The sequence below is a fragment of the Anabrus simplex genome, chromosome 3, assembly GCF_040414725.1.
Source record: "Anabrus simplex isolate iqAnaSimp1 chromosome 3, ASM4041472v1, whole genome shotgun sequence".
NCBI classification, from domain to species: domain Eukaryota; kingdom Metazoa; phylum Arthropoda; class Insecta; order Orthoptera; family Tettigoniidae; genus Anabrus; species Anabrus simplex.
The window spans coordinates 169,926,180-169,953,829 of record NC_090267.1 but is presented as its reverse complement, the minus strand read 5'-3'; the positions used below and the strand labels follow the sequence as shown (position 1 = coordinate 169,953,829).

The window sequence follows — 27,650 nt, the reverse complement described above, 5'->3', positions numbered from 1 at the left end:
CTTGAACCAACCTTCATATCTGGGTAAAATAAACCCAGGCCTAGCCAGGAACTGAACCCGGGGTCTCCAGGTAAGAGGCAGGCTCGCTACCCTGAGACTGCAGAGCATCTTTCTTCTAAGGGAATGACTAACATTAACAGTTCTGAATAGCTGGGTAAAGCTGCCTGCAATCATTTCCAGCTGAAGCCATTCATTGATAAAAAATTATCCACTAACATAATTTGTCAGTGATGGATACAACAATATACACAATATTACTGTAAGAAGATTTAAATGGTCTGTCTCTGTGATGTAGTGGTTAGTGTGATAAGCTGCCTCCCCGGAGGTCCGGGTTCAATTCCCAGCTTTACCACAAAATTTGAAAACTGGTACAAGAGCTGGAATGGGGTCCACTCAGCCTCGGGAGGTCAACTGAATAGAGGGGGTTTGATTCACACCTCAGCCATCCTTGAAGTAGTTTTCTGTGGTTTCCCCACTTCTCCTCCAGGTAAATGCCGGGATGGTGTCCAACTTAAGGCCACGGCCGCTTCCTTCCCTCTTCCTTGTCTATCCCTTCTGATCTTCCCATCCCCAACACAAGGCCCCTGTTCAGCATAGCAGGTGAGGTCACTTGGGTGAGGTACCAGTCCCCCTTCCCAGTTATATCCCCTTGACACAAAGTCTCACACTCCAGGGCACTGCCCTTAAGGCGTAGAGGTGAGATCCCTCATTGAATCGGAGGGAAAAACCAACCCTGGAGGTTAAACGGATTAAGAAAGAAAGAAAGAAGAAAATTTAAATAATGATTCTAGCTAATATGAGTTTATTATCCAAAATAGCAACAGAATTTTGGTTGGTTTGTTTTGTAAGCATTACTCTTTCACAATACAGAATGGAAAACTACCTTGTAAGAAAACAATTAAGGGGAGTTTCTGTATAAGTGAAATTTGAGATTCAAATATGAAGAATTGAGCTCCAAGAGAAAAATTGTATCATTAGATATCTGGGATTCTTTCTATAATTTTCAGAAAATATAGAAGTATAAAATCTACTGAAGAATACAGAAGTAAAATAATTTGAGGAAAATAATTTACTCATCCTGTTACAGAGTGGTATGTATTGGCTACAGTTAGTGGACAAATACGCTGCCAACTGGTCTGTGCTGCTCATTGCCATTGCTGAATGCATCCTCATTTCGTGGGTGTATGGTGCCGACCGTTTCTTGAGTGATATCCAGGAGATGATAGGACCTCGCTCAGCATGTTGGATGTTCTTCTGGAGGTGGATGTGGAAAGTCGTTACACCAGCAGCTTTGTTGGTAAGACCTGAATAGTTACAATATGTTATAAAGGAGTTACATTCCCTTGCATACCACAGATATTCTATTTAACCTTATTTTAATCTTTAGAGAGATTTTATATTCTTCCCTAAATATTTTTTCTTATAAAGAGGCATCTGTATTAGTATTATATACCATATGTAGCATACTGCAAGAGATGTTTACACTGTCATTAACTAGTTCAACAAATATACTACTGTACTGTACTAAGATTTAGTCAATTTCACTTTACCCTATACCCAGTACTAAAAACATTTTCTTGAAATATTAATACAAGATTATTGGTAAAACAATCTTGGACTACGAATTAAAATAATGAAATATTGTATGAATTTTTCAAATTCAAAGAACAGAAGACATGTTTAACTAATGTAATATCTCAAGTAAAATCACAAAATTTTTCAAAAGATTAAAATGAAAGAGATTCAATAAACACAACATACTTTTTCTTAAATCGCAAACTATAAAAAATTAAGCCAAATCAGTATTGTAGCCAATTTGCACAGAGACCACACAAGTAAACAACCTATGTTTACAAAATACATTTTTTAAATCACTATAATTGAATTATTAAGTTAACTGATGCAATGGTAATGACAAGTTCCAGTACACATAAGGGTTACAACTACATCACAGAACAACAAATTTGAACTTTTGATTGCTCAAAGAAATGTGATTTTGGGTTAGTTGGCATGTACTGATTTTGAATCTGAAATCTGTTTTTCACCAGCATTCAACAGTTTTTCATGAGGGCATGTTGAAATTTTTTCAAAATTTTGAGTTTGTATAATCACACTTATGGTAGTTTTAAGACACGTTTTGAAGATTATTAAGAAACAAACTTAAACTTCTCATGTGACATAAGCAGTGATGTCACGTAAAGGACTGTACTATCAATAATAGTTCTCTGCTCATTAATACTCATATGTACAGAGTCATGTTTTCTCTCTCTCTGTTCTGAGCTCTTATGTTATGTAACTCTAGTGTGTCTCAAATAAATACAACTTGTCCTTCCTTCCTAGATGCCTTACTTAAGTAAAATTTCTTAAAAGAAATAACCATCACTAGAATCACTCCATCTGTCTAAATCAAATCATACTTAATCCAAAAACAACCAAACAAACAACCAAAATCAACTTTAAATTTAGCAAAGTGTGGGAAATATGGCTACTTTCCTCACTTTCAAACCTCTTCCTGGATTATACACTGGTTAGTTAGATAGATAGATAGATAGACAGATAGATAGATAGATGGATAGATGGATGGATAGATGGATAGATAGATAGATAGATAGATAGATAGATAGATAGATAGATAGATAGATAGATAGATAGATAGATAGATAGATAGATAGTTTTATTTATCATCAACACGTCCTTTTCCCAATTAAAGATGATTCAATAAAACATAATATACAACAAATAATACACCTTAAATAATTAACACTAATTTCCTAAAATAATAACCAAGTTCAAACTAAATCTAGAGACCTTTATGTATGCATATTTACAACAAAATAAATAAATAAATTAAATAAATCAATCAATCAATCAATCAATCAATCAATCAATCAATCAATCAATCAATCAATCAATCAATCAATCAATCAATCAATCAATCAATCTCCTTAAATAATTGACATTATTAAACTACATCTAGTAACACATATATTTACATATTTTACATATAGGGCCTTACATTCATGAGGTCATTAGGGCACATCTGATTTTAGACGGGGGTGAGTGAAATAGGTCCATTGATTCACCCACCTTATTCAGTGATGTTAGTGCCCTCACAAGCCATGAGTTAGCCCGAGTCACAGTTCTCACTTTAGGCAGATGAAAAATATACCTTTGCCTAGTATTGTGACAAGGAACATGTAATGGAATCAGCTCCAATAATGTTGAGCAATCCACTCTATTCGTCAGACACTTATAAAGAAAGAGTGCATTGGCACATCTACGGCGTGAGTGCAATGCCCTCATGCTCATAGTCTCACAAAAAGACTCATAATCGGATGAAGAGAGAGAAATACCCCAACCCTTGTAGATGATCCATTTCATGAACCTTATTTGGACTCTTTCCAAGTTTTGTATTAAATACTGCTGAGAAGGTAGCCACACTTTTCAACAGTATTCTAATGATAGCCTGAATAGAGTGCAAAACAAAATTATTAGAGTTCTAGGAGAAACAAATTCAGCACAGTTTCTTTCCAGAAATCCAAGTAATTTAAACCCTTTCCTAGAAATCTTGTCTAAATATTTCTCGAAGAAAAGACCGTAACAGTTTTAAAGTGTCACACCAAGATCATTTATTACATTCACACAAGCTATTTGGAAATTTCATAAATGGTAAGGGTAATTTACAGGTTTCAACTTACGTGAAAATGTAATTGCATGGCAATTTGAAGTATTCAAACCAAGCAGCCATTTTTTACGCCAGTTACTTAGGAGGTTTAAGTCAGACTGTAGTAACTTACACTCCAACTCACTATTGATCACCTTAAAGATCTTTAGATCATCAGCATAGAGAAGGCAATTACTGTGTTGTATAAATGATGTTATATCATTTATGAATATGACAAAGAAAAAAGGACCCAGTAAAGAGCCTTGGGGGACACTTGAAGTAGGATGGTACGACTTTGACATAATACCATCAGCTTTTACTATGCAAACCCTATTAGTGAGAAAGCCTCTAATGCACTCCAAAGCACTTCCTCCTATCCCATATGCTGACAATTTGATCAGTACAGTATAATGTTGAACCGAATCAAAGGCATTGGAGAAGTCTGTGTAAACAACATCCACTTGTTGACTCCTATCCAGAGATTCTGAAATGAAATTGATATACACTGCCATATTGGACACGGTAGAGCGTTTCTGTACAAAATCGTGCTGCGCTATATTAATATACTGTGAAACTGAACTGTATAATATCTTATACATAATCTTCTCTGCCACCTTTGGAATCAGGGACAATAACACAACAGGCCTATAGTTATCAAACACCATTTTGTCTCCTTTCTTGAACACTGGTAAGACGTAACCTTTCTTCCACTCACACAGAAAATATCCTGACAAAAATGACATATTTATTATGATGCTAAGTGGCCTATGTAGCTCAGATGCACATTCTTTCAAAACTATTGTGGGTACATCATCTGGACCACATGATTTGGAGGTATCCAAAGATGCAAAAATTGAAGATACCTCTGCTGGAGAAATCACTATTGAAGTTAGGCCTATATCACACACGGACGAAGTGAATGGATTACACTTTGCGGCAGGTGAGTGATACCTTTCAGAGGTATCTGCAAAACTGTCCAAGATGCTCCTCTTGTCCTGTAATTCTTTCCTGTCCTGAAGCATAGTAGATGGCAGGTGAGATAACCTCCTTTTGTTGTTTAAAAAATTCCAGTAACACTTCAGGTTGGCAGCTAATTTTGATTCCATCGAAGTTAGATAGTTTCTGTATTTTTTGAGCTGAAGATGGTTAAATTCACTGCGAATGGTCGAAAATTGCACATAATCATTACTATGGCCCTTTTTTTAACTTCCTTCTTGCCCTCCCTTTTCTTTTAATTTATCTATTACCTCAGAGTCGTACCAGCATGGGTACTTCCGCATGCTAACTATCCAGGATGGTACAGTGTCTTTTATTACAGCGCGAAGGAGGTCGTAGAAAAGAGTTAACGCCTCATCGACGGAGAGGGAGTCTTTGATTAAATTCCAGGGACACAATGAAAGGAGATCTCTCATTTGAGGAAAATCAGCCTTAGTCCTTGTGAACATAAACTTCCTCTATAGTACAAGGCGCATAACTCATGGTAAAGATAGAGTGAATTCTACAGCTCGATGGTCGGATGTAATTACCTTTTCTGTCTCAAAGCAGTCAAAGTGTCCACAGTATTGATCCAAGATTAGAACGAGGTCCAGGATGTTCTCGTTTCTTGTTGGGAAGTGACACATTTGCTTGAGTCCAAATTCACTGACGATCTCAAGAAGTAAGAAGACTTCCGTACATCTTTGTTTTATAATGGGACCAGGATTCCAAGCCAAATGCCTGATGTTAAAGTCTCCGCAAACTACAAGAATACCAATATAAATGGTCTGTTATTGGACATTATAAATTTTCCAGCTAACTCATTCATGGTTGCCAGCATTTCGCCCCCATGTGCTAGGTTGGGCTCGTAAGTTGGTACCTAGCACACCTAGTGCATACCGTGAAGGCCACTGTGTAGGCTACTTGAAGCCACTGGCAGTGCCAATGTACTATGAGAGACTTTGTCTCAATACCAAAAATTGATGCCTGCTTGGCCATCAGATGATATAGATGTTGATTCCTATAGGGAATCTGAAATATTTGTCCCGAATGAGCAAATTTATAATACCAATATAAATGGTCCGTTATTGGACATTATAAATTTTCCAGCTAACTCATGCACTGGTTGTGACATCACCAGGTACATAGTTCCATTTAAAGCCAGCATTTGGGAAGAAATACGAAGCTCTAAGCCATTCACAAAAGTGTTTTCCCAACGGTTTTCATATTTCAGGTCGAAGTCTAGCACATTCTCATCCCGGAGGTAAACTCGAACGGACGTGATACTACATTTGAACACTACTAATAGACAAAAGACAAGGAGCGATTCCGACACATGACTACTCCCCAATCTCGCAAAAAAGCACCATACTATAGTATGGTAAATAGAGCATTCACCATCCCCCTATCTAAAAGAGAACTTCAAAATGAACTTAATGTTATACGATCAATAGCTAAATCAAACGGTTATAATGCAAAATTTATCAATAAAATCATCAACACAACTAAAAGATGTCAAATTTCCACTTTAAACAGAGAATCAGTAGACAAAAAAACATATTCCTCCTTCACGTTCAATATTATTACATATTTTACGCCCACATTGGAGGACTTAAATCAATACTTTTGAGTTAATTTCTTCTTTTTCTTCTCCCAGAACTTTCTCATCCTCTCCGACCTGGAAGCCCTTTGTGTGTCCAATATAGTATATTGTTTCCATTCAACTGTTTTTAGTTTGAGACTTATGCTTTTATTCTTCAAAATCCTCTTTCTTTTCTGTCTTTGATTTGTTGCCGAGTTATACCCAATTCTTCCAAATCATCCTGAACTTCTTTGAACCAGTTATTATTGATTTTATTTTCCAAAAAATAATCAAATAGTTGTTTCAATATCCTGGTGTCTGGTAATCTTGATATGTGACAGAAAAAGGATATTCTTCTTTTACGCATTATAGATATTATTGATTCACATTCACGATAGACAATGTTGTTAGGCAAACAATCTCCACTGTCCATCAACTTGGTGTTTTTTATTAATAATTGTTCTAAGAATTCTTCTATCAGTTTTCTGTAATTTGTCTGTTGTAGATTTTACATTTAATTTGAATAAAGTTTCACTAGCGTACGTTGCCTCTGGTTTAACTATGGAATTATAGTGTTTCAGCTTAGTGTTTATCGAAAGAGATTTTTTTTTTATAGGTTGGCCAGGTTAAGTCTTTGTGCTTGTTTAAATTTAGTTGTTCTGTGTTCTATTGCTTCTTTTTCATTTGTGTTCCATGTTATTATTTCCCCAAAATATTTGAATTTCTGAACAATTTTAATCTCTTTATTACTGTTCAGTTGAATAACTGGTAAATCAACTTTATAAGTTGGCATCATTTCTGTTTTTCAAATGAAATTTTTAATCCCACTTTTTTGCTATAATTTCTAGTTATTCAATTTGAAATTTAGCCTTTTCTATTGTATTTGCAAGTAATGCTAAATCATCCACAAAAGCAAGGCAGTTGAGTTTAATATTTCTACCAATCTTGATAGTTGGTTGGCATTTCTTGTTCCATTCACGCATAACCTTCTCCAATGCACAATTAAATAACAATGGTGAAAGTCAAAGTCCAGTTCTTATAAGTGAATGATTCTGATAATTTACCTCTAAATTTAACTTTTGCCTTCATATTTTTAAAAGTCACACAAATGAGGTTAACAAGTTTTTGGTGTAAGCCAAATTCTTTAAGGCTTTTTAATAATGATTCACGATGAATACTGTCATATGATTTTTTAAAATCTACAAACATGATGACTAGACCCTTACTTTGAACTCTTTGGTGCTTGATTATCCATTTTAAACTAATGATTTGATCTGGACAGCTTCTACCTGGTCGAAATCCTCCCTGATATTCTCCAAGTTCTTGGTCAAGTTGCTCTTGGATTCTTGTGTATATAATCTTGGATAAAATCTTGTATGTAATATCAAGCAAGGATATCCCCCAATAATTGTTTGGATCGGAGTGATCACCTTTCTTATACAGTGGGTGGATTATCACTGTATTCCATTCCTCGGGGAGCTTCTCCATGTTCCAAATATCAATGATGTATTTATGTAGGTTTTGAATAGTCTGATCATTAGCATTCTTCCATATTTCTGCTACTATTTGATTCTCTCCTGCTGCTTTGTAGTTTTTAAGTGCATTAATTGCTGTTTTCTCTTCATTGTAAAGTGGTGGTATAATCTTTTGTAATGGAGTTTTATTTTTTGGATTAGGGTCAAATTCTAAATGTTCCACAGGATCCTCACAATTTAGTAACTCTTTAAAGTATTCTGCAAGGATGTTAGCATTATCTTGATTATTGTGTGCCATTTTTCCATTTTTATTTCTTAACATAAGTGTGGGAGGGGTAAACTTAGATTGATATTGCTTGAATGTTTTGTAATAGTCTCTTGTTTTATGCTGATTGAATGTTTCCTCTATAGTGTTAAGCATTTCCTTTTGATAATTCCTTTTAATTATCCTAATTTATTTAGCTGTTTGTCTTCTGGCATTAATTAGTTCTTCTCAAGATTTTTCTGTTTTCCTCTGTTGATCATTTAACCATGCCTTGTGCCTTGCTTGAATTGCTTTGTCACATTCCCCGTTCCACCATGCAAATTACTAATTTCAAGAAGCATAACCAACAAATACCTTTTAAAACAAATAATAACAATTTAACCAATTTCTTTAACACACATACTGTCAATCAAACTAAGAAGTTTTCTCAATCAGGTGTCTACAAACTGCAATGTAATAGCTGTGAAAGTACGTATATTGGGCAAACAGGCCGTAATTTTTCAATAAGATACATGGAACATGTCAATGCTTCAAGATACAATTGTTTCTCTGCCATGGCACAACACATGACAGACTCAAAACATAATTTTACATCAATTGACCAAGACCTAAGCATTTTAAAAGTAGATAAGAAGGGCACCATGCTCAACATATTGGAGAATTGTTACATACATTTAGAACAATACTTTAACCCTAACCATAATTGTTTTTTTTTTTTTTTTTTTTTTTTTTTTTTTGCTAGTTGCTTTACGTCAAAAAAAACCATAATATTAATGAAATTAATGAAAAGTCTAATATTCTATTTGATATCCTCATTTCTATCTACAGGAAGTATAAACGGAAAAAAGACACATTAAGTCCACCAATCAGTTCAAATCTACCTACTCGCCCCCCACCCGCCCCTCCTCACACATCCCTCCTCCAATCCCTGCCATCATAAGGTATACTCCTGCTCCCTCTCAACAATCAGTCTGGTGTTGGTATCCGTACCAAGTGCATGTAACTTACGAACAACATAGGGGTGAGTCTCATATAGCTATAGGCCTACATACTTATCTTGATCTTCTCGCTTCCACTATATTCGCAATTATCTACTTCAAATTATTTTCTTTTCAGATATTCACCTCCAAACAAATTAAACAGTAGATCACTACATTGATAACAAGGAAAAAACCTATTCAAAGTACAAATGTTCCCCTTAAAGCTACATAAGTCTTGACCCATATTACTATTGAACAAACATAAATATCAATCAAGTTACTCGTCTACACAGAAAAGGATACCAACTCCCAGATCAACTCAAAAACAATAGCTGCTGTAGAAACAACAAAATAGTTCACCATCAACCACAACATTTTTGATGTGTAATTTAGTTTAAAATGTAGATATGTTATTCAGACTTCATCAATGGTTTAAATTAAGACTATAAATTGTGTCATATCAGTGTTTATATCATTATTGGTTATATGTATTCTAATTGGAGTGTGGCTGAGGATAACCCAATATATATGGGGTCGAGACTAGTCCCAGTTTTATAAGACAATATAAAAACTAAGAGTATTGAATAGGTGGACCCTTCCTACCCTTTGATAGTGATCAATTGCCAATACGGACCATAATGAAATTTATAACTTATGATACTGATACTCTGTTTTACACGTTTTGTGATTTCGCCCATCAATATAATAAACAATAATGGTGACAGTGAGTGAAAAAAAAAAGTCCAAAATTACTGAAATTACAGATGAATGCAAGTATGTTCTAGCATAGCTCTCAACCAAACTTGGTACACATATGACTTACTAACCATGTGACCCTGTCGCGGTGGGGAGGCTTGTGTGTCCCAATGAGGCAAATAGCCGAGCCGCAGGTGCAACCATATTGGATGGGTATCTGTTGAGAGACCAAACTAAGGAATGGTACATCGAAAGGGGGGTAGCAGCCTTTCGGAAGTTGCAAGGGTGGCAGTCTACATGATTGACTGATATGGCCTTGTAATAATACTCAACATGGCTTAGCTGTGTTGATACTGCTACACGGCTAAAAGCAATGGGAAACTACAGCCGTAACTAACTCCCAAGGACGTGCAGCTCTCTCTCTGTATGAATGATGTACTGATGATGGCTTCCTCTCAGGTAAAATATTCTGGATGATATAGATGTTGATTCCCATAGGGAATATGAAATATTTGTTCCGAATGAGTAAATTTATAATACCAATATAAATGGTCCGTTATTGGACATGATAAATTTTCCAGCTAACTCATTCCCAGCTGCCAGCGTTTCACCCCCGTGTGCTGGGCTGGGCTCGTCAGTTGGTACCTAGCATACCTACCAAGACGCTGACCAGTGCATTCCATGGAGGCCACTGCGTAGGCGAATTGTAGCCACTGGCAGTGCCAATGCACTATGAGAGACCCTGTCTCACTACAAAAAATTGATGCCTGCCTGGCCATCAGATGATACAGATGTTGATTCCCATAGGGAATATGAAATATTTGTTCCGAATGAGTAAATTTATAATACCAATATAAATGGTCCGTTATTGGACATTATAAATTTTCTAGCTAACTCATTCCTGGTTGCCAGCGTTTTGCCCCCATGTGCTAGGCTGGGCTCGTCAGTTGGTACCTAGCACACCTACCAAGACGCTGGTCAGTGCACGTAGGGGCGAAACGCTGGCAATCAGGAAGGAGTTAGCTGGAAAATTTATAATGTCCAATAACGGACCATTTATATTGGTATTATAAAATATTCTGGAGGTAAACTAGTCTCCCATTCGGATCTCCGGGTGGGGACTACACGAGAGGGGGCGATCATCAGGAAGATGGATACTGACAATCTGCGAGTCGGAGCGCTGAATGTTAGAAGTTTGAATCGTTGTGGTAGGTTAGAGAATCTGAAAAGGGAGATGGATAGACTAAAGTTAGATGTAATTGGTATAAGTGAAGTACGTTGGATGGAAGAACAGGATTTTTGGTCAGGCGACTACTGAATTATCAACACAAAATCAAACAGGGGAAATGCAGGAGTTGATTTAATAATGAATAAGAAAATAGGGCAGCAGGTAAGCTACTATGACCAGCATAGTGAAAGAATTATTGTCGTCAAAATAGACACCAAACCAATGCCCACCACAATAGTGCAGGTCTATATGCCTACTAGTTCAGTGGATGATGAGGAAATAGAAAGAATATGTGAAGAGATAGAAGATTTAATACAATATATAATAGGTGACGAGAATCTAATTGTGATGGGAGACTCTTATGCAGAGGTAGGCCAAGGAAGAAAAGAAAATACAGAAGGAGAATTCGGATTGGGACAAAGGAATGAAAGAGGAAGTCAGCTGGTTGAATTCTGCACTGATCATAATTTAGTCCTTGCCAGCACTTGGTTCAAACACCACAAACGACGGCTGTATACATGGACAAGACCTGGAGACACTGGAAGGTATCAAATAGACTTCATTATGAATAGGCAGAGATTCAGAAACCAGGTGTTGGATTGCAAAACTTTCCCAGGAGCAGACGTGGACTCTGACCACAACTTGTTGGTAATGAAATGCCATCTAAAGTTGAAGAAATTGAAGAAAGGAAAGAATGCAAAAAGATGGGATCTAGACAAGTTGTAAGAAAAGAGTGTGAGAGATTGTTTCAAGGAACATGTTGCACAAGGACTAAATGAAAAGGCTGAAGGAAACACAATAGAGGAAGGGTGGATAGTCATGAAAAATGAAGTCAGTAGGGCTGCTGAAGAAATGTTAGGAAGGAAGAAAATATCAAGTAAGAATCAGTGGATAACTCAGGAGATACTAGACCTGATTGATGACGAAAATACAAGAATGCTAGAAATGAAGAGGACAGAAAAGAATACAGGCAATTAAAGAATGAAGTGGATATAAAGTGCAAGGTAGCTAAGGAAGAATGGCTGAAGGAGAAGTGCAAGGATGTCGAAGGTTGTATGGTCCTGGGTAAGGTAGATGCTGCATACAGGAAAATCAAGGAAACCTTTGAAGAAAGGAAATCTAGGTGTATGAATATCAAGAGTTCAGATGGAAAGCCACTTCTAGGGAAAAAAGACAAAGCAGAAAGATGGCAGGAACATATCCAACAGTTGTATCAAGGTAAAGATGTAGATAATTTGGTTCTGGAACAAGAAGAGGCTGTTGATGCTGATGAAATGGGAGACTCAATTTTGAGGTCAGAGTTTGACAGAGCTGTGAGTGACCTAAATAAGAACAAGGCACCTGGAATTGATGACATTCCCTCTGAATTACTGACTGCCTTAGGAAAAACCAACATAGCAAGGTTATTCCATTTAGTGTGTAAGATGTATGAGACGGGAGAAGTCCCATCCAATTTTTGGCAGAATGTTGTTATACCTATTACCAAGAAAGCCGGTGCTGACTGGTGTGAAAACTACCTGACTTTACATCTGATCTTAGAGAATCAAATCACGAAGGACAAGCCCACGTACATGGCATTCGTAGATCTAGAAAAGGCATTCAATAATGTTGACTGGACCAAGCTATTTAAGATTCTGAAGGTGATTGGGATCATTTACTGAGAACGAAGGATTATCTACAATCTGTATAAAAATCAGTCTGCAGTGATAAGAATCAAGGGCTTTGAAAAAGAAGCAGCAATCCAGAAAGAGTGAGGCAAGGCTGCAGTTTGCCCCCCTCCTTTTCATTGTCTACATAGAACAGGCAGTAAAGGAAATCAAAGAGGTATTTGGAAAGGGAATCACAATCCAAGGAGAGGAAATCAACTTGAGATTTGCCGATGATATTGTTATTTTATCTGAGACTGCAGAAGATCTCGAGAAGCTGCTGAATGGTATGGACAATGTCTTGGGTAAGGAGTACAAGATGAAAATAAATAAGTCCAAAACAAAAGTAATGGAGTGCAGTCGAACGAAGGCAGGTTATGCAGGAAATATTAGATTAGGAAATTAAGTCTTAAAGGAAGTAGATGAATTTTGTTACTTGGGTTGTAAAATAACTAATGATGGCAGAAGTAAGGAGGGCATAAAATGCAGACGAGCACAAGCAAGGAAGAGCTTTCTTAAGAAAAGAAATTTGCTTACTTCAAACATTGATATAGGAATTAGAAAGATGTTTTTGAAGACTTTTATGTGGAGTGTGGCATTGTATGGAAGTGAAACATGGACGATAACTAGCTCAGAAAGAAAGAGAATAGAAGCTTTTGAAATGTGGTGTTACAGAAGAATGCTGAAGGTGAGATGGATTGATCGAATCACGAATGAAGAGATACTGAATCGAATTGGTGAGAGTTGATTGATTTGGCTATATTTGACAAGAAGAAGAGATAGAATGGTAGGACATCTCCTAAGACATCCAGGACTTGTTCAGTTGGTTTTTGAAGGAAGTGTGGGTGATAAGAATGGTAGGGGTAGACTAAGGTAAGAATATGACATGCAGATTAGAGCAGATGTAGGATGCAATAGTTACGTAGAAAAGAAAAGGTTAGTACAGGATAGAGCAGCATGAAGAACTGCATCAAACCATTCTATGGACTCAAACAACAACAACATCTGGAAAAATGACTGTTGAGGCAATACTCCCCTAGCACCCCTAGGGGAGTGGGTGAAATGACAAATATAACAAAAAATGACCGATATTAGTGTCGAATCCACAGTTCTTGGGGTCAATGAGTTAAATAATGACACTCTGGATGTCATTTAATTACAAGTTCAGACCCATCGGCATAGGTGTGAGAAGTGGTAAAGAAGAAAATGTCCAAACTGACCAAGATTAGTTTAATTAATGCAAAACACAATAATCTATAACTAAAACTTGAAATTGAACACATAACAATAACTCTTAACCCACAAAATAGTTCACGATATATCAATCAATATCACAATAAAGAAAGCTACAAAAATTTGCTTCACACATAATTTACAGGTGCTGTAATAAGACCCTAAAAGTAAATATTTAATCAAGGACCCAGGCTGTGTCAGGTAATATAGATAGTAATAAATACAGTAATAGTTGCCTCAGTGTTCCAAAATAAAAATGATGCAAAAAAACTTTGAAAATTGTTCAATTTAATATTAAGATATTTATATTTATCTACATTTCTGATCTCTCACTCTCCCCTTATGGTTCACCATTGTACTTCCCCATAAAACAATAATCACCACCACTGCCATCACCACCAAAACCACATGAAGGTGTGGTAGAATGCCTTCCAGTAAATTATTCCTTTGCCTAACTACCTCTAAGCTTTTTCTTCCAGTCCTTCCTAAATATCACATAAAAATTATTCTCTTCTCTTGAATTCTTTAAGAAACCCAGATAATATGAGTATACCCTCAATTTTTTTCCTAACCATTGATTTACTCCTGGTTGCTACCTTACAAATCAAGTTTAGGCCCTACTTGAGGTCTTGTGGGAGAAAATGTTAGCTAAATTTGCTAAAAAATTTCTGACAGTTTGTGTATTGTACTTTCATAGCAAATTTGCTATAAGTTTGTCTTAATGTAAAGGTTTCAGAGACTAGGAGAAACTAACAGATATGTTTCTTTCAAACTAGTTTATTCTGTTCTTCAACTGGGTTGAGTATGCTCCAGTAAGGTATGGTGATTACATCTATCCAAAATGGGCTGATGCTGTTGGATGGGTTATTGGAGTCTTCCCTGTATGCATCATCATTGGGATGGGTGTGATGAAGTATCTGTCTGTGACTCAAGGAACTACAGCTGAGGTAAGAATAATTTTATTTAAACTTAAAAGTTAATGATTCCACAAGCATTCTCCACGTCGACTAAATTGTTGGGTGAGCAATGTGCATGGGTATAAAATATGTGTAGTTCTACACTTTCGATATACTAATCAAGTTTTCAAGAATTGTTTAGTGTACTGTAGTTTAGAAAGGACACCTCTGTCACTACTAAGATGAAACTCATTCTCCTTAGAACTCTAACTTTCTTTATTGCAACCTATGCAGCAGAAACTTGGATGATGAAGATGGCTGATTACCGTAGTATTCAAGCTCTAGAAATGTGGCGCTATAGGAAATTTCTCAGAATGCCTTGGATAGCCACCAAACTAATGACCTATACAGCAGAAACTTGGGCAATGAAGATGGCTGTTTACCACAGAACTGATGCTCTAAAAATGTTGTGCTATAAGTGATTACTTAGAATACCTCGGACAGCTGCCAAACTAATGACCCAGTCCTGAGACAGCTACGCATCAGAAAAAGGCTGTCAACCCTTATCAGCCAAAAACAACAAGGGTACTTGGATCACACTGCAGAAGACCGGAAGCAATGGAAAGATTTGTCACAGAGCGTAAAGGTGACGGTTGAAAATCCAAAAGTATTCAGGAGATAGTGGGTTCAAATCCCACTGTCACCAGCTCTGAGGATGGTTTTCCATGGTTTCCCATTTTCACACCAGACAAATACTGGGGCTGTACCTTAATTAAGGCCATGGCCACTTCCTTCCTACTCCTAGCCCTTTCCTGACTCATCGTCGCCATAAAACCTATCTGTGTTGGTGCAACGTAAAATAACTTGTTTGAAAATCCAAAAGATGTTCACCATCGTAAAGGATGGAATAAAATAATATACTGACCAGGATGAGCCTATAACATGCAAGTCACCATGCCCTAAACCTTAAGGCAGGCAATCAATAGTATTACAGCATGTTACCACTACATCCCTACGTAGGGTTTGACTGAGAGTTTAGTTAATTTGGTGTATACACAACAGCAGTTACTAAAATGAGCATCAGAATATTGTCTTATAACTTAGGCACCAGTTGTTGAAACCAGGCACCACAATAGTACAAATACAGTATAATGCATTCGTCTACATGTTTTGGCTTTAAATTATAGTTACTGGTATTGGAACCTACAACAATGAAAAGTTACCACAGCAATGCAAATACCAAAACAAGATAGGGTTACAGATTACATATGACCAAGGGAGGTCGAACAACACGTGTGGAATTGGCCCAACCAGAAGTTAAGGAAATAGATGGTGATTACAGTTTTGCATTACACTCAGAAAAACATAATAACTCTACTGAAAATACCAATAAACAAGATAGAAAATATCTGGTTTAATTTTCAAGAAGTGAGGAGTTATAAATCAAGAGAATAGTGAATAACTTTTCAAGACCCTTTTTAAAAAATAAACAAGTAAAATTTTTCCAAACCACAATAAAATACACCTTAGGATTACTATCATCAATATTGTTCTGGCACACTTGTTGTGCAATAGCTCTTTTTTATAATTACCACCTTCTATACCAAACAAGATTTCAATAATTACCTTACAAAATGCTTGTAGTTTTAAGTAGTTAGTTAATTACATAGTTAAGTCAGAAAGAGAGAGGAGGGGGGGAAATTAGAAAGGAACACACATAATGGGTTAGTGTGGGAAGAGGGAGCAACAGAAATAAGAGACAAGGAGAAACATGGAAACATAAACGGACAAGGACAGTCTTCCACATCTTCATACACAGCTGTCTTCAAATAAATAGACTCTCTCCTCATCAATGACGATGAATGAAAGAACAACACAACCCCAAAGCAAATATAAGATAATTACCCAATATTAAAAATCACCTTAAAGATAGTCATCAACATTACATGCCAATCATGAGAAAATAAGAAAAATCATAGAATACTATTAGGCTTCCCTCAGCAATTACTAGGATGTTGCTCACAGAACTGACATACAGTAGCATAGTTAGGATTGGCCGTTGGGAGGTGGAGTATAGTTATAAAATTCTGATAGAACATAACGAAGGTGCTTGTGCGTGTGAGTCATTATAATGACACTGATACAAATGAATTATGTTGACATTCAGACTGCAGTACTCTACAAAATCTTATATTAAAATTTAAAGAAAAGAACAATGCAATCAAGGACAACAGTTTTACAGTGAATTGTATGTTCCATTTACAATCTAAAATCCAATTTTTGAAGCTTCTTAGAAAATACATTCAACAGATCTGCTAGTTTTACAATTATGTCTCTGTATGTTTGTTTAGTTTATTGTTTATTGTCAGTTTCTGTTTATTTTATTTTTATAAATGCCCCTGCTGACACACTACAATTACAGGAGGAATACCAGAGATATTTTTCATTATTTTTTTTTAAACTGTTATTATTATACATGGTTACAGAATTTATTACGAAGGTAATCTTTGAATATTATATTTTTATTGAAGTAACAACGTGTTAAGTTAACGAGACCCACAGTTAGAATTTATTACAGTCATGTTCCACCATTTTGGAAGCTGGAAGTGTGGTGTGCAGTTGTTCACCATCATGGAGATGTATATTAAACTGTGGAATTTCTATTATCCGCACAATTTATCTTGGTGCATTTGTGTACGTTGGTGAGGAGTAAGGAGAGAGCTATCCTGGTATCGATAGTGCTGCCTGGTGCTGCCAACTGAATGAAAATTAAATCTGAATTGAATCGAGAATATGATCGATCGATATGAAATTTCTAAACCGTTATCATCTTAAGCCAACAACTATGTCACATACACATTATAATTATAACATTATAAAACATTTCTCGATGCGAATCTTGTTCCTTGCATGAATTCTATACTTTGGCTTTGTTGTGAAACAACAACAGTACTAGTACGTAAAGTGTATGCCAGATGTCGCACAACGATGTTTAAGCGATTCATAGTTTGTGTTTTAAAGGTTGCCAGTACAAATCTCGAAGATCGCCGAGGTCGACCGATTCAGCACCGGGGTGTAAATGCACCAAGATAAAGTGTGTGGATAATACTTTTCACCAAATTCATCAGGTCATGCATATTGTTTCATGAAGAGTTTTTCATTTACCAAAGCTTGGCAAATATCCAACATTCACTTACTTACATTGAAATTTCTGATATGAAGTGTAAATATGATTACATGGTGCTGCACTTATATTACCTTCACAGCCCACAAATAGATGAACATACCATTAAATAACAAAACTTGGTAGAAAAAATATTGCAAATAATCAGCTTCATTTCCCATATCAAATCTTATTTACATTACATCAATAAAAGTAAACTTCCACCTGTTTGATACTATATATTTGCTTTAAGCAACTTAGGCCTAATTATTTGAACGTAAAACATGTTTTGTTCCTTAGAAACATCTTCTGCTTTAACATTGATTAGGTGAAATTACATAGAATTTTCTTCTTCTCTAAAACCATCATAAAATAGTACCTTTGTTATGCTTAAAACTGATTTTAAAAGATAAAAATAATTAAAATATTTGGGGAGGTTTGAGTGGGGTGGTGAAGTGGGAAGGGAAGATCGATCTTCTTGTGTTCTAACCTAATTTAAAACAATGTCCTATTCATTTAAATACAGTAGAAGTCTGTTATAGCGAGAATTCGCAATAGTGAAAATTTACTCGCTATAGCTGATTGTCGTTATATCCGATTTTTGTAAAAGTCGGGAACATCCGCCATACATATTAAAATCAGTATGAAAGGACAATCAGTTTGTTCAAAACTTGCGTTTTTGCGGATAATGTCCATACTGCGCCTTATTTATTTTTCGAAATCCGATACTACGTGAAAGTATATGTTTAATTTAATTCTGAAAAAATTATATTACAGTATTTCTCCGAATCCAAGACACCCCCACTTTTTCCTTCAAAAAATTTAAATCAGGCTTAAAAAGTGCTTTGTAAAATCATATGAATGCCTTCTTATACAGTACGCACTTTTAGATTATTTGTAGACGCCGAACATTGCTATAGTTATGCCATTGTTATTTTTTTATTTTTTGCGGCTCTACAATCATTCGTTATTTCAGCGGGTTTAATATCGAAGAGAACCCGTTGAAAATTTGCCGGCAATACCTATTTCATGTGTCTCTACAATACGACGATCCATCAGGAAAATATTCTTGCTTACTGTAAAACTGTTACTTTCACTCAGCGTCAGCTGCCGCTACACGCACGTCTCGCTTACCGGGTTCGGTCAACTTCAGCAGCTAGCGATGTATAGACCTAATCGCGGACTTTGAAGGTCGACGAACGAATTTATTGCGCCGCGGTAGCCTATGGCAATTCCGCCTGCATTTTTTGTGCACCATATCTCACAAATTCATCTTCTACTTCTCTAAAACATCCTTGTTGCGTGCCATGGAATGCATTTTTTGTACAGTACGCATTTTTAAGCTACCTTTGTCTTCACGATTACGCCGAATATTGGCTTTAGTTAGGCAGATGCCGTATTTTCTTGCGGCTGCACAATTATTACACTTTTCCGAGTGTTTAATAGCCATTAACTTAAAATTGGCATCATAACATCGACGAGAATCCGTTGAAAATTTGCCGGCAATGCCTTTTCCACGTATCTTTAGTCTTTACAATACAACGAGATTTCACGAAAATATTCCTGCTGTCTATAAAATTTAATTTTACTAAGCGTCAGGTACAGTAGACGCGTTATAACTCTGCTACTGAGTAGCCGTGGCCTTTGTAAGAACCGAAGGCTATCATGTTTTGATACAATTCTGCAGATTTGAGAAACTTTTTGTAGAGGATAATAGAATGTCATTCTCTCTCCACTATTTCCCGGGATCCAGTGACTTTTCACATAGACACTGTTCAACCGGTCGCAGCGGCTAGCGATGTATAATAAAGAGGCGATCGTTTATTGACGAGTTTTGTGTGTGCGCGCGTGGCGGTGAAAAACAGCGTGGTTACTATGCTATTTGCCAGCGGTGTTCATTACTGTCAGGCCGCGAATGCAAAACGACCCTTGGTTTTTCATATGAGATTATGAGAAAAGAACGTCGACTTGGATTCAGAGAATTTACAGCATCACTCCTAAGAAGCTTCTGTGACAAACATTTCAGTTTTCTTCTTCAAACGGCGTGACCTAACCTAACCGTATAACTTATGTATCATGAAAACATATTTCAAACGCATAAAGAGAAATGATAACCTCCTCGTTAAAAATTTACATGAGAATAGCCTTTCCGAAATATAACTAGCCCTCAACTGGTGACGTATTCCGGAAGGAACATAATTGGTGACATGGTGTCTGAGAGACGTCTATAATTTGAGCATTTTTAATGGAATCACATTTCATTAAGGCGAGGTTTATTCATTTTATATTGAAAAGGCATATCTTGACGAATGGTTTAACACATTTTATTACCAACTCCATTGCACCAAAAATTTTAAAAAATTCTGGATCCAAGCGTATGTCACTTTATGAAGAAGAAATCTAGGTTTCAACTTAGATTGCATCATCGTCCCTCATATGCATCCGAATGGCTCAAAAACTACTTTCCTACTACACAGACTGAAACATAATCATTTCAGAAAACTTAAGTTCATCACACATTCAGTGAAACTACAAAAACCTGCAATGCACTCATTTTTGCACTTTCAAAATATTCAAAAATAATACAAATATTTGTAATTTGTCTTATTTGATTTCTTTTTCGTCCAATACACACCCGAATCACATATTATATTTGTTTCCATGTTTTCACTAATCTCAAGAAAATACATATAGGGTCTATCTTTTTCTGAACCCTTTGGAGCAAAAGTGGCCTAAGTGTTCAAATTAAGAAGTGATCAATATACATGCCATACATATCTTGTGAAACTTCGTAAACGAACAGAAATATTACTTTTGATAACTGGTTTACATTGCAGAAATATCTTCATTGTTTGATTTGAAAGAAGCAGTGTAGAGAAGTAATAGTAAGAGAGCTTCAAATTCCATGTCATCAGTGTCGTCAGTTTCGGAACGATCCATGCGTTTGTATTTCTGTCTCATATTCCGCATGTTGACATTAGTCTATTGAACTATAAGTTGCACTATCACCCTGGAAAATATAAAATTCCAGGCAGTTTTAGGTTCTATTTGATTGCCAATTCTTGCTTGAGCACGTAACGCAGGTAACCGAATTATGTTGTGACTTGGGGTGCGTACATTTCTGGTAGGTTCTTTAGCGGACCATTTATAACGTTTTTTTTACCATAGTAATAATGCTGTTCTGTGCATTCTTGATCTTCACCTTCACTACCTGTGCCTTCTTCTTCCGAGTCAGTACAATGATCACTTTCAATAGCAAAGTCACTGTCCACACCATTTTCAACATCACTAAATTCTGTATCTAACCAATGTGCTACTGATCTTCGAACCCAGGACCTTCAGGCCTTATAGGTCGAGATGGACCAGCACGGTCTGCCATTGTTGAATTACGAACAAAAATTAAAAAGCTATGAGTTCACTTCGTACAACTTAAGAATCCACACATTAAAATGTTGCACAACTGGTGATGTGGTGTCTACGAAGTCACTTGGAAACTTGTCTACACCCTGAGGAGAGAACGATAATACTGAGGGCGAATCTCTAATGATGAAACGTTTGTTGACAGAGAGATAAAAAGGTACTGCAAACCAAAAGTCTCACTTCCGATTGTGTGCTTAGGGGTGTACATGTATCTCCTACAAGGAGTCTGTCAGACACCACGTCACCAGTTGAGGGCTAGACGCGAGAAAATATAAACTATCCTCTGAAATCAGTGATGTACTCTGCCATATCTTGAGGTGTATCACATTCTTTCTTAATTTCAGTATATAACATTAAAATTAAGAAATCGTTCACTTCAGCCTTTAATTTTTAACGAGTTAATAACCGCTATCGAACAAGTCATTTGCGCATTTATTACGAAAACTTGTTATCCTCTTTCATTTTGAATTTACTTTAGAGAACAGCAGTCAACGGGTATTACTAATCGACTCCAACATCACCTTCGAGTGTTGACGAGAGAGAGCTCGCAAATGCACATGGCGAGAAAAATATACCGTACTGTAGATGATCGATCGCATTTTGTGGGAAAGGTTTGTTTTCTTATTCAAACAGCGTCACCTATCCTAACTTAACTGTACTATACGTACGATGAAAACATACTTCAAGCGCCAGTAGATAAATCATAACCTTCTCGCTATAAATTTACATGATAATAGCCTTTCCGTAATTTAACGGACGCGAAAAAATATAAACTAACCTCTGTAATCAATGACGCACTCTGCCATATCTTGAGGTGTACCCCCTTCTTAATTAAGTGCAGTATTTAGCATTAAAAAGAAAGCGATCGTTTATTCAGCCTTTATCTTTAACGAGTTAACAACTGTTATCGGACACGTTATTTACGCATTTATTACGAAAACGTGTTCTCCTCTTTCATTTTCATTTACAGAACAACAGTCGACGGGTATTAATAATCGACTCCGACATTGCCTTCGAATGTCGATGAGACAGCTCGCTAGTGGACATAGCAAGAAAACGATACCGAAGATGATCGACCACGTGCAGTATAATGACTGGGTGCAAAATATCGGTAACGAAAAATAGTGCGCACTAAATCGCTCGTAATAACGAATGCGTCAGTGATAGGGCTCTCGCTGTAACCGAATAATAATATACAGTTTAATATAGGAAGTTTGAAGGGACGGACAAATAGGCCCGGTTTCTTCAACAAATGTTAAGGAGACTTAACACATAATTTAACAAAATGGTCGTCTCATCAATAATTGTTAACTCTAACAAATTGTTAATACTTGTGTTAAATTAACCAAGCAGCACCCCTGTGTTAAACCTAATAACAGTTGCTAAAATTTCAAAATGAAGGCATGTAGAAGACGTAAGTTTGAAGCATTACTGCAGTATGAGGACTATTTATAAACTGAAGAAGGCAAAGGACGACCGATACTAAGAAATGACGACTTTTTAGAGTTGTCAGAAGAAAGGTTTCTAATTACCAAAGCTATAATGAACAAGGTACTAGACGATATAGAAAATAGGTTAGAGTTTCCAACAGATTGCAACTTATCAGTCTCTCCTGTGCAGCAGTTGCTTATAGATTTTACAAGGATGGGCCAGACCCTGCGTCCAATCGATTTCAACTAGCTTAACGTACCTGTTGGGGGACACTCAAGAGTAACTCGTGTATAAGGGTTTGGGTCAATACCGTACAGTTTCGTTTCCAAAAAAAAAAAAAAAAATGAGGACAAATGTCATGAGGCAGTAACCGCTTCGGACCACGTGGAGGGGATAGAACAAATGCGAACACATTTAACTTGAACTTGTCAGGTCCGCAACCTAATAATTTCCGAAAAAATGATGAATTCCCTATTGTAAAGCACCGCGTATATACTTGAAAAGTTGCCAACCGGACAAGTGGAGCAGTGACCGAGTGGTCAATCGTACTTGTCTACGAATCGCGACGACGAGAGTTCGAGTCCCACGTTACACTAATTTTCTTAATACAAATTTAATTATTATTTCAGGGAATGTGAAGGTAAAAAATGCGAATAAAAGTAATGATCAAATTGCAGTGGAACTTTATTTTCTACCTCAAATTAATATATATATATACAGAGAAAGAGATCCAGCAGTAACTGTGAGAATGTTTAGACCTATATTAATTTCAGGTAGAAAACAAAGTGTCCCGGTACTGCAATTTGCGTACGGTATTTTTTTTTCTTCCAATTTTTAAATAACGTTCCCTGAAACGAGACTCGAATTCACGTCTACGACGTTCGCAGACAAGTGCGATGACCGCTATGCCACGACTCCCAAGTATATACGCCTTGCATTCGAATCGGAGATTCATCAATTTTTCAGAAGTTATTAGGTTGCGGACCTGGCATGTTTAAGTAAAATTTGTTCGCCTTTTAGTGTTCTATCACATCCACTTCGTCCGAAGCGGAGGTTTGTAATGACATCTGACCTCGAGACACTTTCCATGTAAGCCTAATTGTAGGGGCAAAAGATCTTCATAGGTTGACGTCCCGAACAAATAGGCTAGTATTCTTTTTTAAAGAAAAAAGGCCTAATTGTAGACGACTATGTTCACGAGTGCAGAAAAGAATGTGTAGAATCCTACAGAGAATTCCTGCTGCCATTGCAGCATTAACAAGACACTGCATTATTTTCCCCGCAGTAAAAGAATGCCCGAAAATCATTCAAAAAATATCAATTATCACATTTTCCCGGTGATGTAGGAACCTTAGATTGCACTTCTACAAGAAGAGGCTATATCGAATGTTGTGACATAACAGTCCGTTAATTCATTTTTTAAGCACACTCGCATAATTTTAAAACTATAACAACATTTGTCTCGCATTCATTATAACAACGCCTTTGTTGCCTCTTACTTGACATGTTTACTTCTTAGCGGTCTCCACTAAACATAACCTATAATAATATCAACCATGTGTCTGTGTGACCACGGCCGACTTGATGCGTCGCTCTAGCTAGCTCCTTATAAGGAGCGCAGCGAGGTATCCAGTCGGCCGTGGTGTGACAAAATACTATTTCAACACGCCACTAAGAGCGCTATATGTAAAGAAACAAAAGACGCTCACTGTCAAACGCATTCAGAAATCTCACAAAAATGTGTTAATTTGTCTTTAACAATTGTTTCGTAATAAATGTTGGAAATGTATTCGTGAAACAAGGTACTTTTAAACGATGTGTTAAATTAATAACAATTGTTAGTTAACATTTGTTAAGCAAAATTTAACATAGAGTTGAAGAAACCGGGCCATAGTGTCGTTATAACGGAGTTCTCGTTATATACCGTTCTCACCATAGCGGACTTCCACTGTAGATGTTAAACGTTAGTTAGTGTACAGCACCTTTGTTCATTTGTGAAGTATATGTTTTTCTTAGTTGTTCATTTTTAAAAATGTTTTTGATAAGGACTTTTTCTGGTCGATGATATGTCTTAATTATAAAAACTGTTCTCTTCGGCTGCTCCTCTTTTTCAAAGTGAATATTGCTACTGTTAGACCCCCGCAAGGACACAGTAGGTTGATGACATAATAAGACTTTGGGGAAGCTTTTTCACAACTCAATAGGACAGCAATCTTCAGAGGATTCCTTAACAAACAAAAATTCAAGGGACCCATTTTTGTCTAATTAAATCAAATGACAATCAAAGGCACAATGAGGTGGTGCTCCATCTTGCTGAAAAATGATATCAGCAAAATTGCCCCAGTGTGATATCACTGGCCACACATATTCATTCAGCATCTGGTGACACCGGTTGCTGTTCATTGTGACTCGTAATATGAATGGACCAATGATATGATCTGCACTTATACTGCACCCGACTGTCAATTTTGGTCGACTTTGGAATTTTTCAACTGTCATTCCTGGATTTGTTTCTGCCCAATAATGGCAGTTGTGTCGATTGACAAACCCCCCAACATGAAAAACCACCTCATTGCTCCAAATAATGTTTTTGAACACATCCAGCCAATTGTTATGCCATGATAGCATAATTTCCCCATATTCCATTCGCCTGTCACAATCCTCCAATGATAACTCTTGAACATAATGGGGTTTCAGGGTCTCCAGACCAGGTCCTTAGACCAGGTCCTTCTTTAACACAACATGCTCTGTATGCCTGTTGATTCCACACTCGTGAGCTGCCTGGCATGTTGATTTACCAAAACTGCGAGTGAATATCTCCCTCACTGCCGCTATATTTTCTAGTAATTTCGCTTATGAAACACGTCCTCTTTTTGGTTTATCCACAACTGACCCAGTTGTCATTAGCTTGGTGTGACAATTCCTAATGGTTTATGCGTGAAGTGTGGCATGAAGGCCATGAACACCACACCACCATCACTGAGCAAGGGCTAAAGATCGCCACACTTCAAACAGCGAAGCAACCTGGGGGCGCTCTTTTAAAGTCAACTTTCCTGCCGTCTCATTGTCCACCGGAAGAAGATGATCCTTCAGTATCAGGGTATTCTCAGGGATACTGTAACAGTTCAGCTGAATGAAAGACATCAAATCATATCAGACTAGCTACTGTCAACATGGGAACAATGACAGGCCAAAGCCGAGAACTGGCTGCCTCTTGGCGAAGCTGAATGAATGAATAATAATAATAATAAATAATAACATTAATAATAATAGAGTGTAGCATCTGTGTTATATTACACTGTTGTGTTCTAGTACCTATGTCTATATTGCTGACGAACTGCTGTCCATATTTCAACAAGGGTATTGTGAATACAATGGGTAAACTCAACAAATGAAAGTTTTGAGAAAAATATATTTAAAATCATGTCACTTAGGCAAACTCAACAAGGAAAGACTTTAAAATATTATGTACATATTTCAGATAAAATACTTATTCAGAAAATATAGGCATACAACTGAAATATTTTCTATTTTCTGCATTCTGTACATTTATAAATTTTCTTAAGAAGGTAGTGAATATGTCTAATGAACAAATGATGATGCTCAAAGTATGATTTTTTACCAAGTGTGCTGGTCATGCAATTAGGGGCACGCAGCTGTGAGCTTGCATTTGGGGGATAGTGAGTTTGAAACCCATCATCAGCAGCCCTGAAAATGGTTTTCCATGATTTCCCACTTTCACACCAGGCAAATGCTGGGACTGTACCTTAAGTAAGACAATGGGCGCTTCTTTCCCACTCCAAACCCTTTCCTGTCCCATTGTTGTCGTGACCTATCTGTGTTGGTGCAACGTAAAAGCAAATTGTAAAAATAAAAAAAAAATACAAGTAGGTTTTCTCCAACAAAACCTTGTCCTATATATATTAAATCAAATTATGTCACTCACTTGAAATCCATCATGTTGTTGTCACTTTTATGAGAAGGGGTAAATGCACTCGTAATTGCAGAGCTGCTTAAGCAAACAAGGAGGAGAGTTGTTGAGTTTGCTCTTTGTACTCACAGCCAAATAACTCAAAATCTTTGTTCGGTTCTATTCAATGCATGTTATCAAAAGGAAAGAACTGTGAATTCAATAGAGATGGCTCACATTATTATTCTCCATGGCTCAGAATTTAAAAATCAATCAATCAATCAATCAATCAATCAATCCTGATCTGCATTTAGGGCAGTTGCCCAGGTGGCAGATTCCCTATCTGTTGTTTTCCTAGCATTTTCCTAAATGATTTCAAAGGAATTGGAAATTTATTGAACATCTCCCTTGGTAAGTTATTCCAATCCCTAACTCCCCTTCCTATAAATGAGTATTTGCCCCAGTTTGTCCTCTTGAATTTCAACTTTATCTTCATATTGTGATCTTTCCTACTTTTATAAATGCCACTCAGAATGAAGTAACAACATTTTTGTCTTCTCTTGGGTTTGTCCTTTATCTTCATAGTAATAATAGTATTAGTGATAAAGGAAGTTAAATCTTTTGTTTCCTTAACTGTAAAAGTCTATGTATCTTTTTACAGAAAATTCGGTTTTTGGTTCAACCAACACCAGACTGGGGCCCAGCCAATCGTCGCTCTGCAGCCACTCTTCCCACTTACGACAGTGTTCGCAACACAATTGTTCTGGTGAATGGTCTTCCCGTCATCCAGGAGACCCATGCTGACTCGGAGTCTTTGGAGGACAATCGCCTCTGAGAGTGGGCCCCAACTCGGAGTCCTACACTGCAGAAGCCTGGACCAGGCATTCTGAAGAACACAGCAGTGAAGGCAAGTAAGGACGGACCGAGCTACAACCAGATTACTGATACTAACTTCACCACTGAATCAAACATTGCTACCAAGCCTGTATAAGAATAACTGTGTAAAACTCACCGTTTTAATGTGTTAAAAAACACTCAGAGTAAGGATTACAATTAGACTGGAAAGATGGAAATCACAGTGATAAC

The 27,650-nt window shown here is 36.8% G+C and overlaps 1 protein-coding gene across 1 annotated transcript in view; it reads left to right on the top strand.

The window, feature by feature from the left end:
* The window catches only part of GlyT (Glycine transporter), a 778,762-nt gene extending 751,317 nt beyond the window's left edge, over positions 1-27,445 (top strand). The window contains exons 10-12 of the mRNA XM_067143829.2: positions 1,088-1,297; positions 14,521-14,691; positions 27,226-27,445. Of these exons, the coding sequence (XP_066999930.1) occupies positions 1,088-1,297; positions 14,521-14,691; positions 27,226-27,399 (555 nt within the window). The 3' untranslated portion in view covers positions 27,400-27,445. The remainder of the gene's footprint in view (positions 1-1,087; positions 1,298-14,520; positions 14,692-27,225) is intronic.
* The last annotated feature ends 205 nt before the right edge of the window (positions 27,446-27,650 follow it).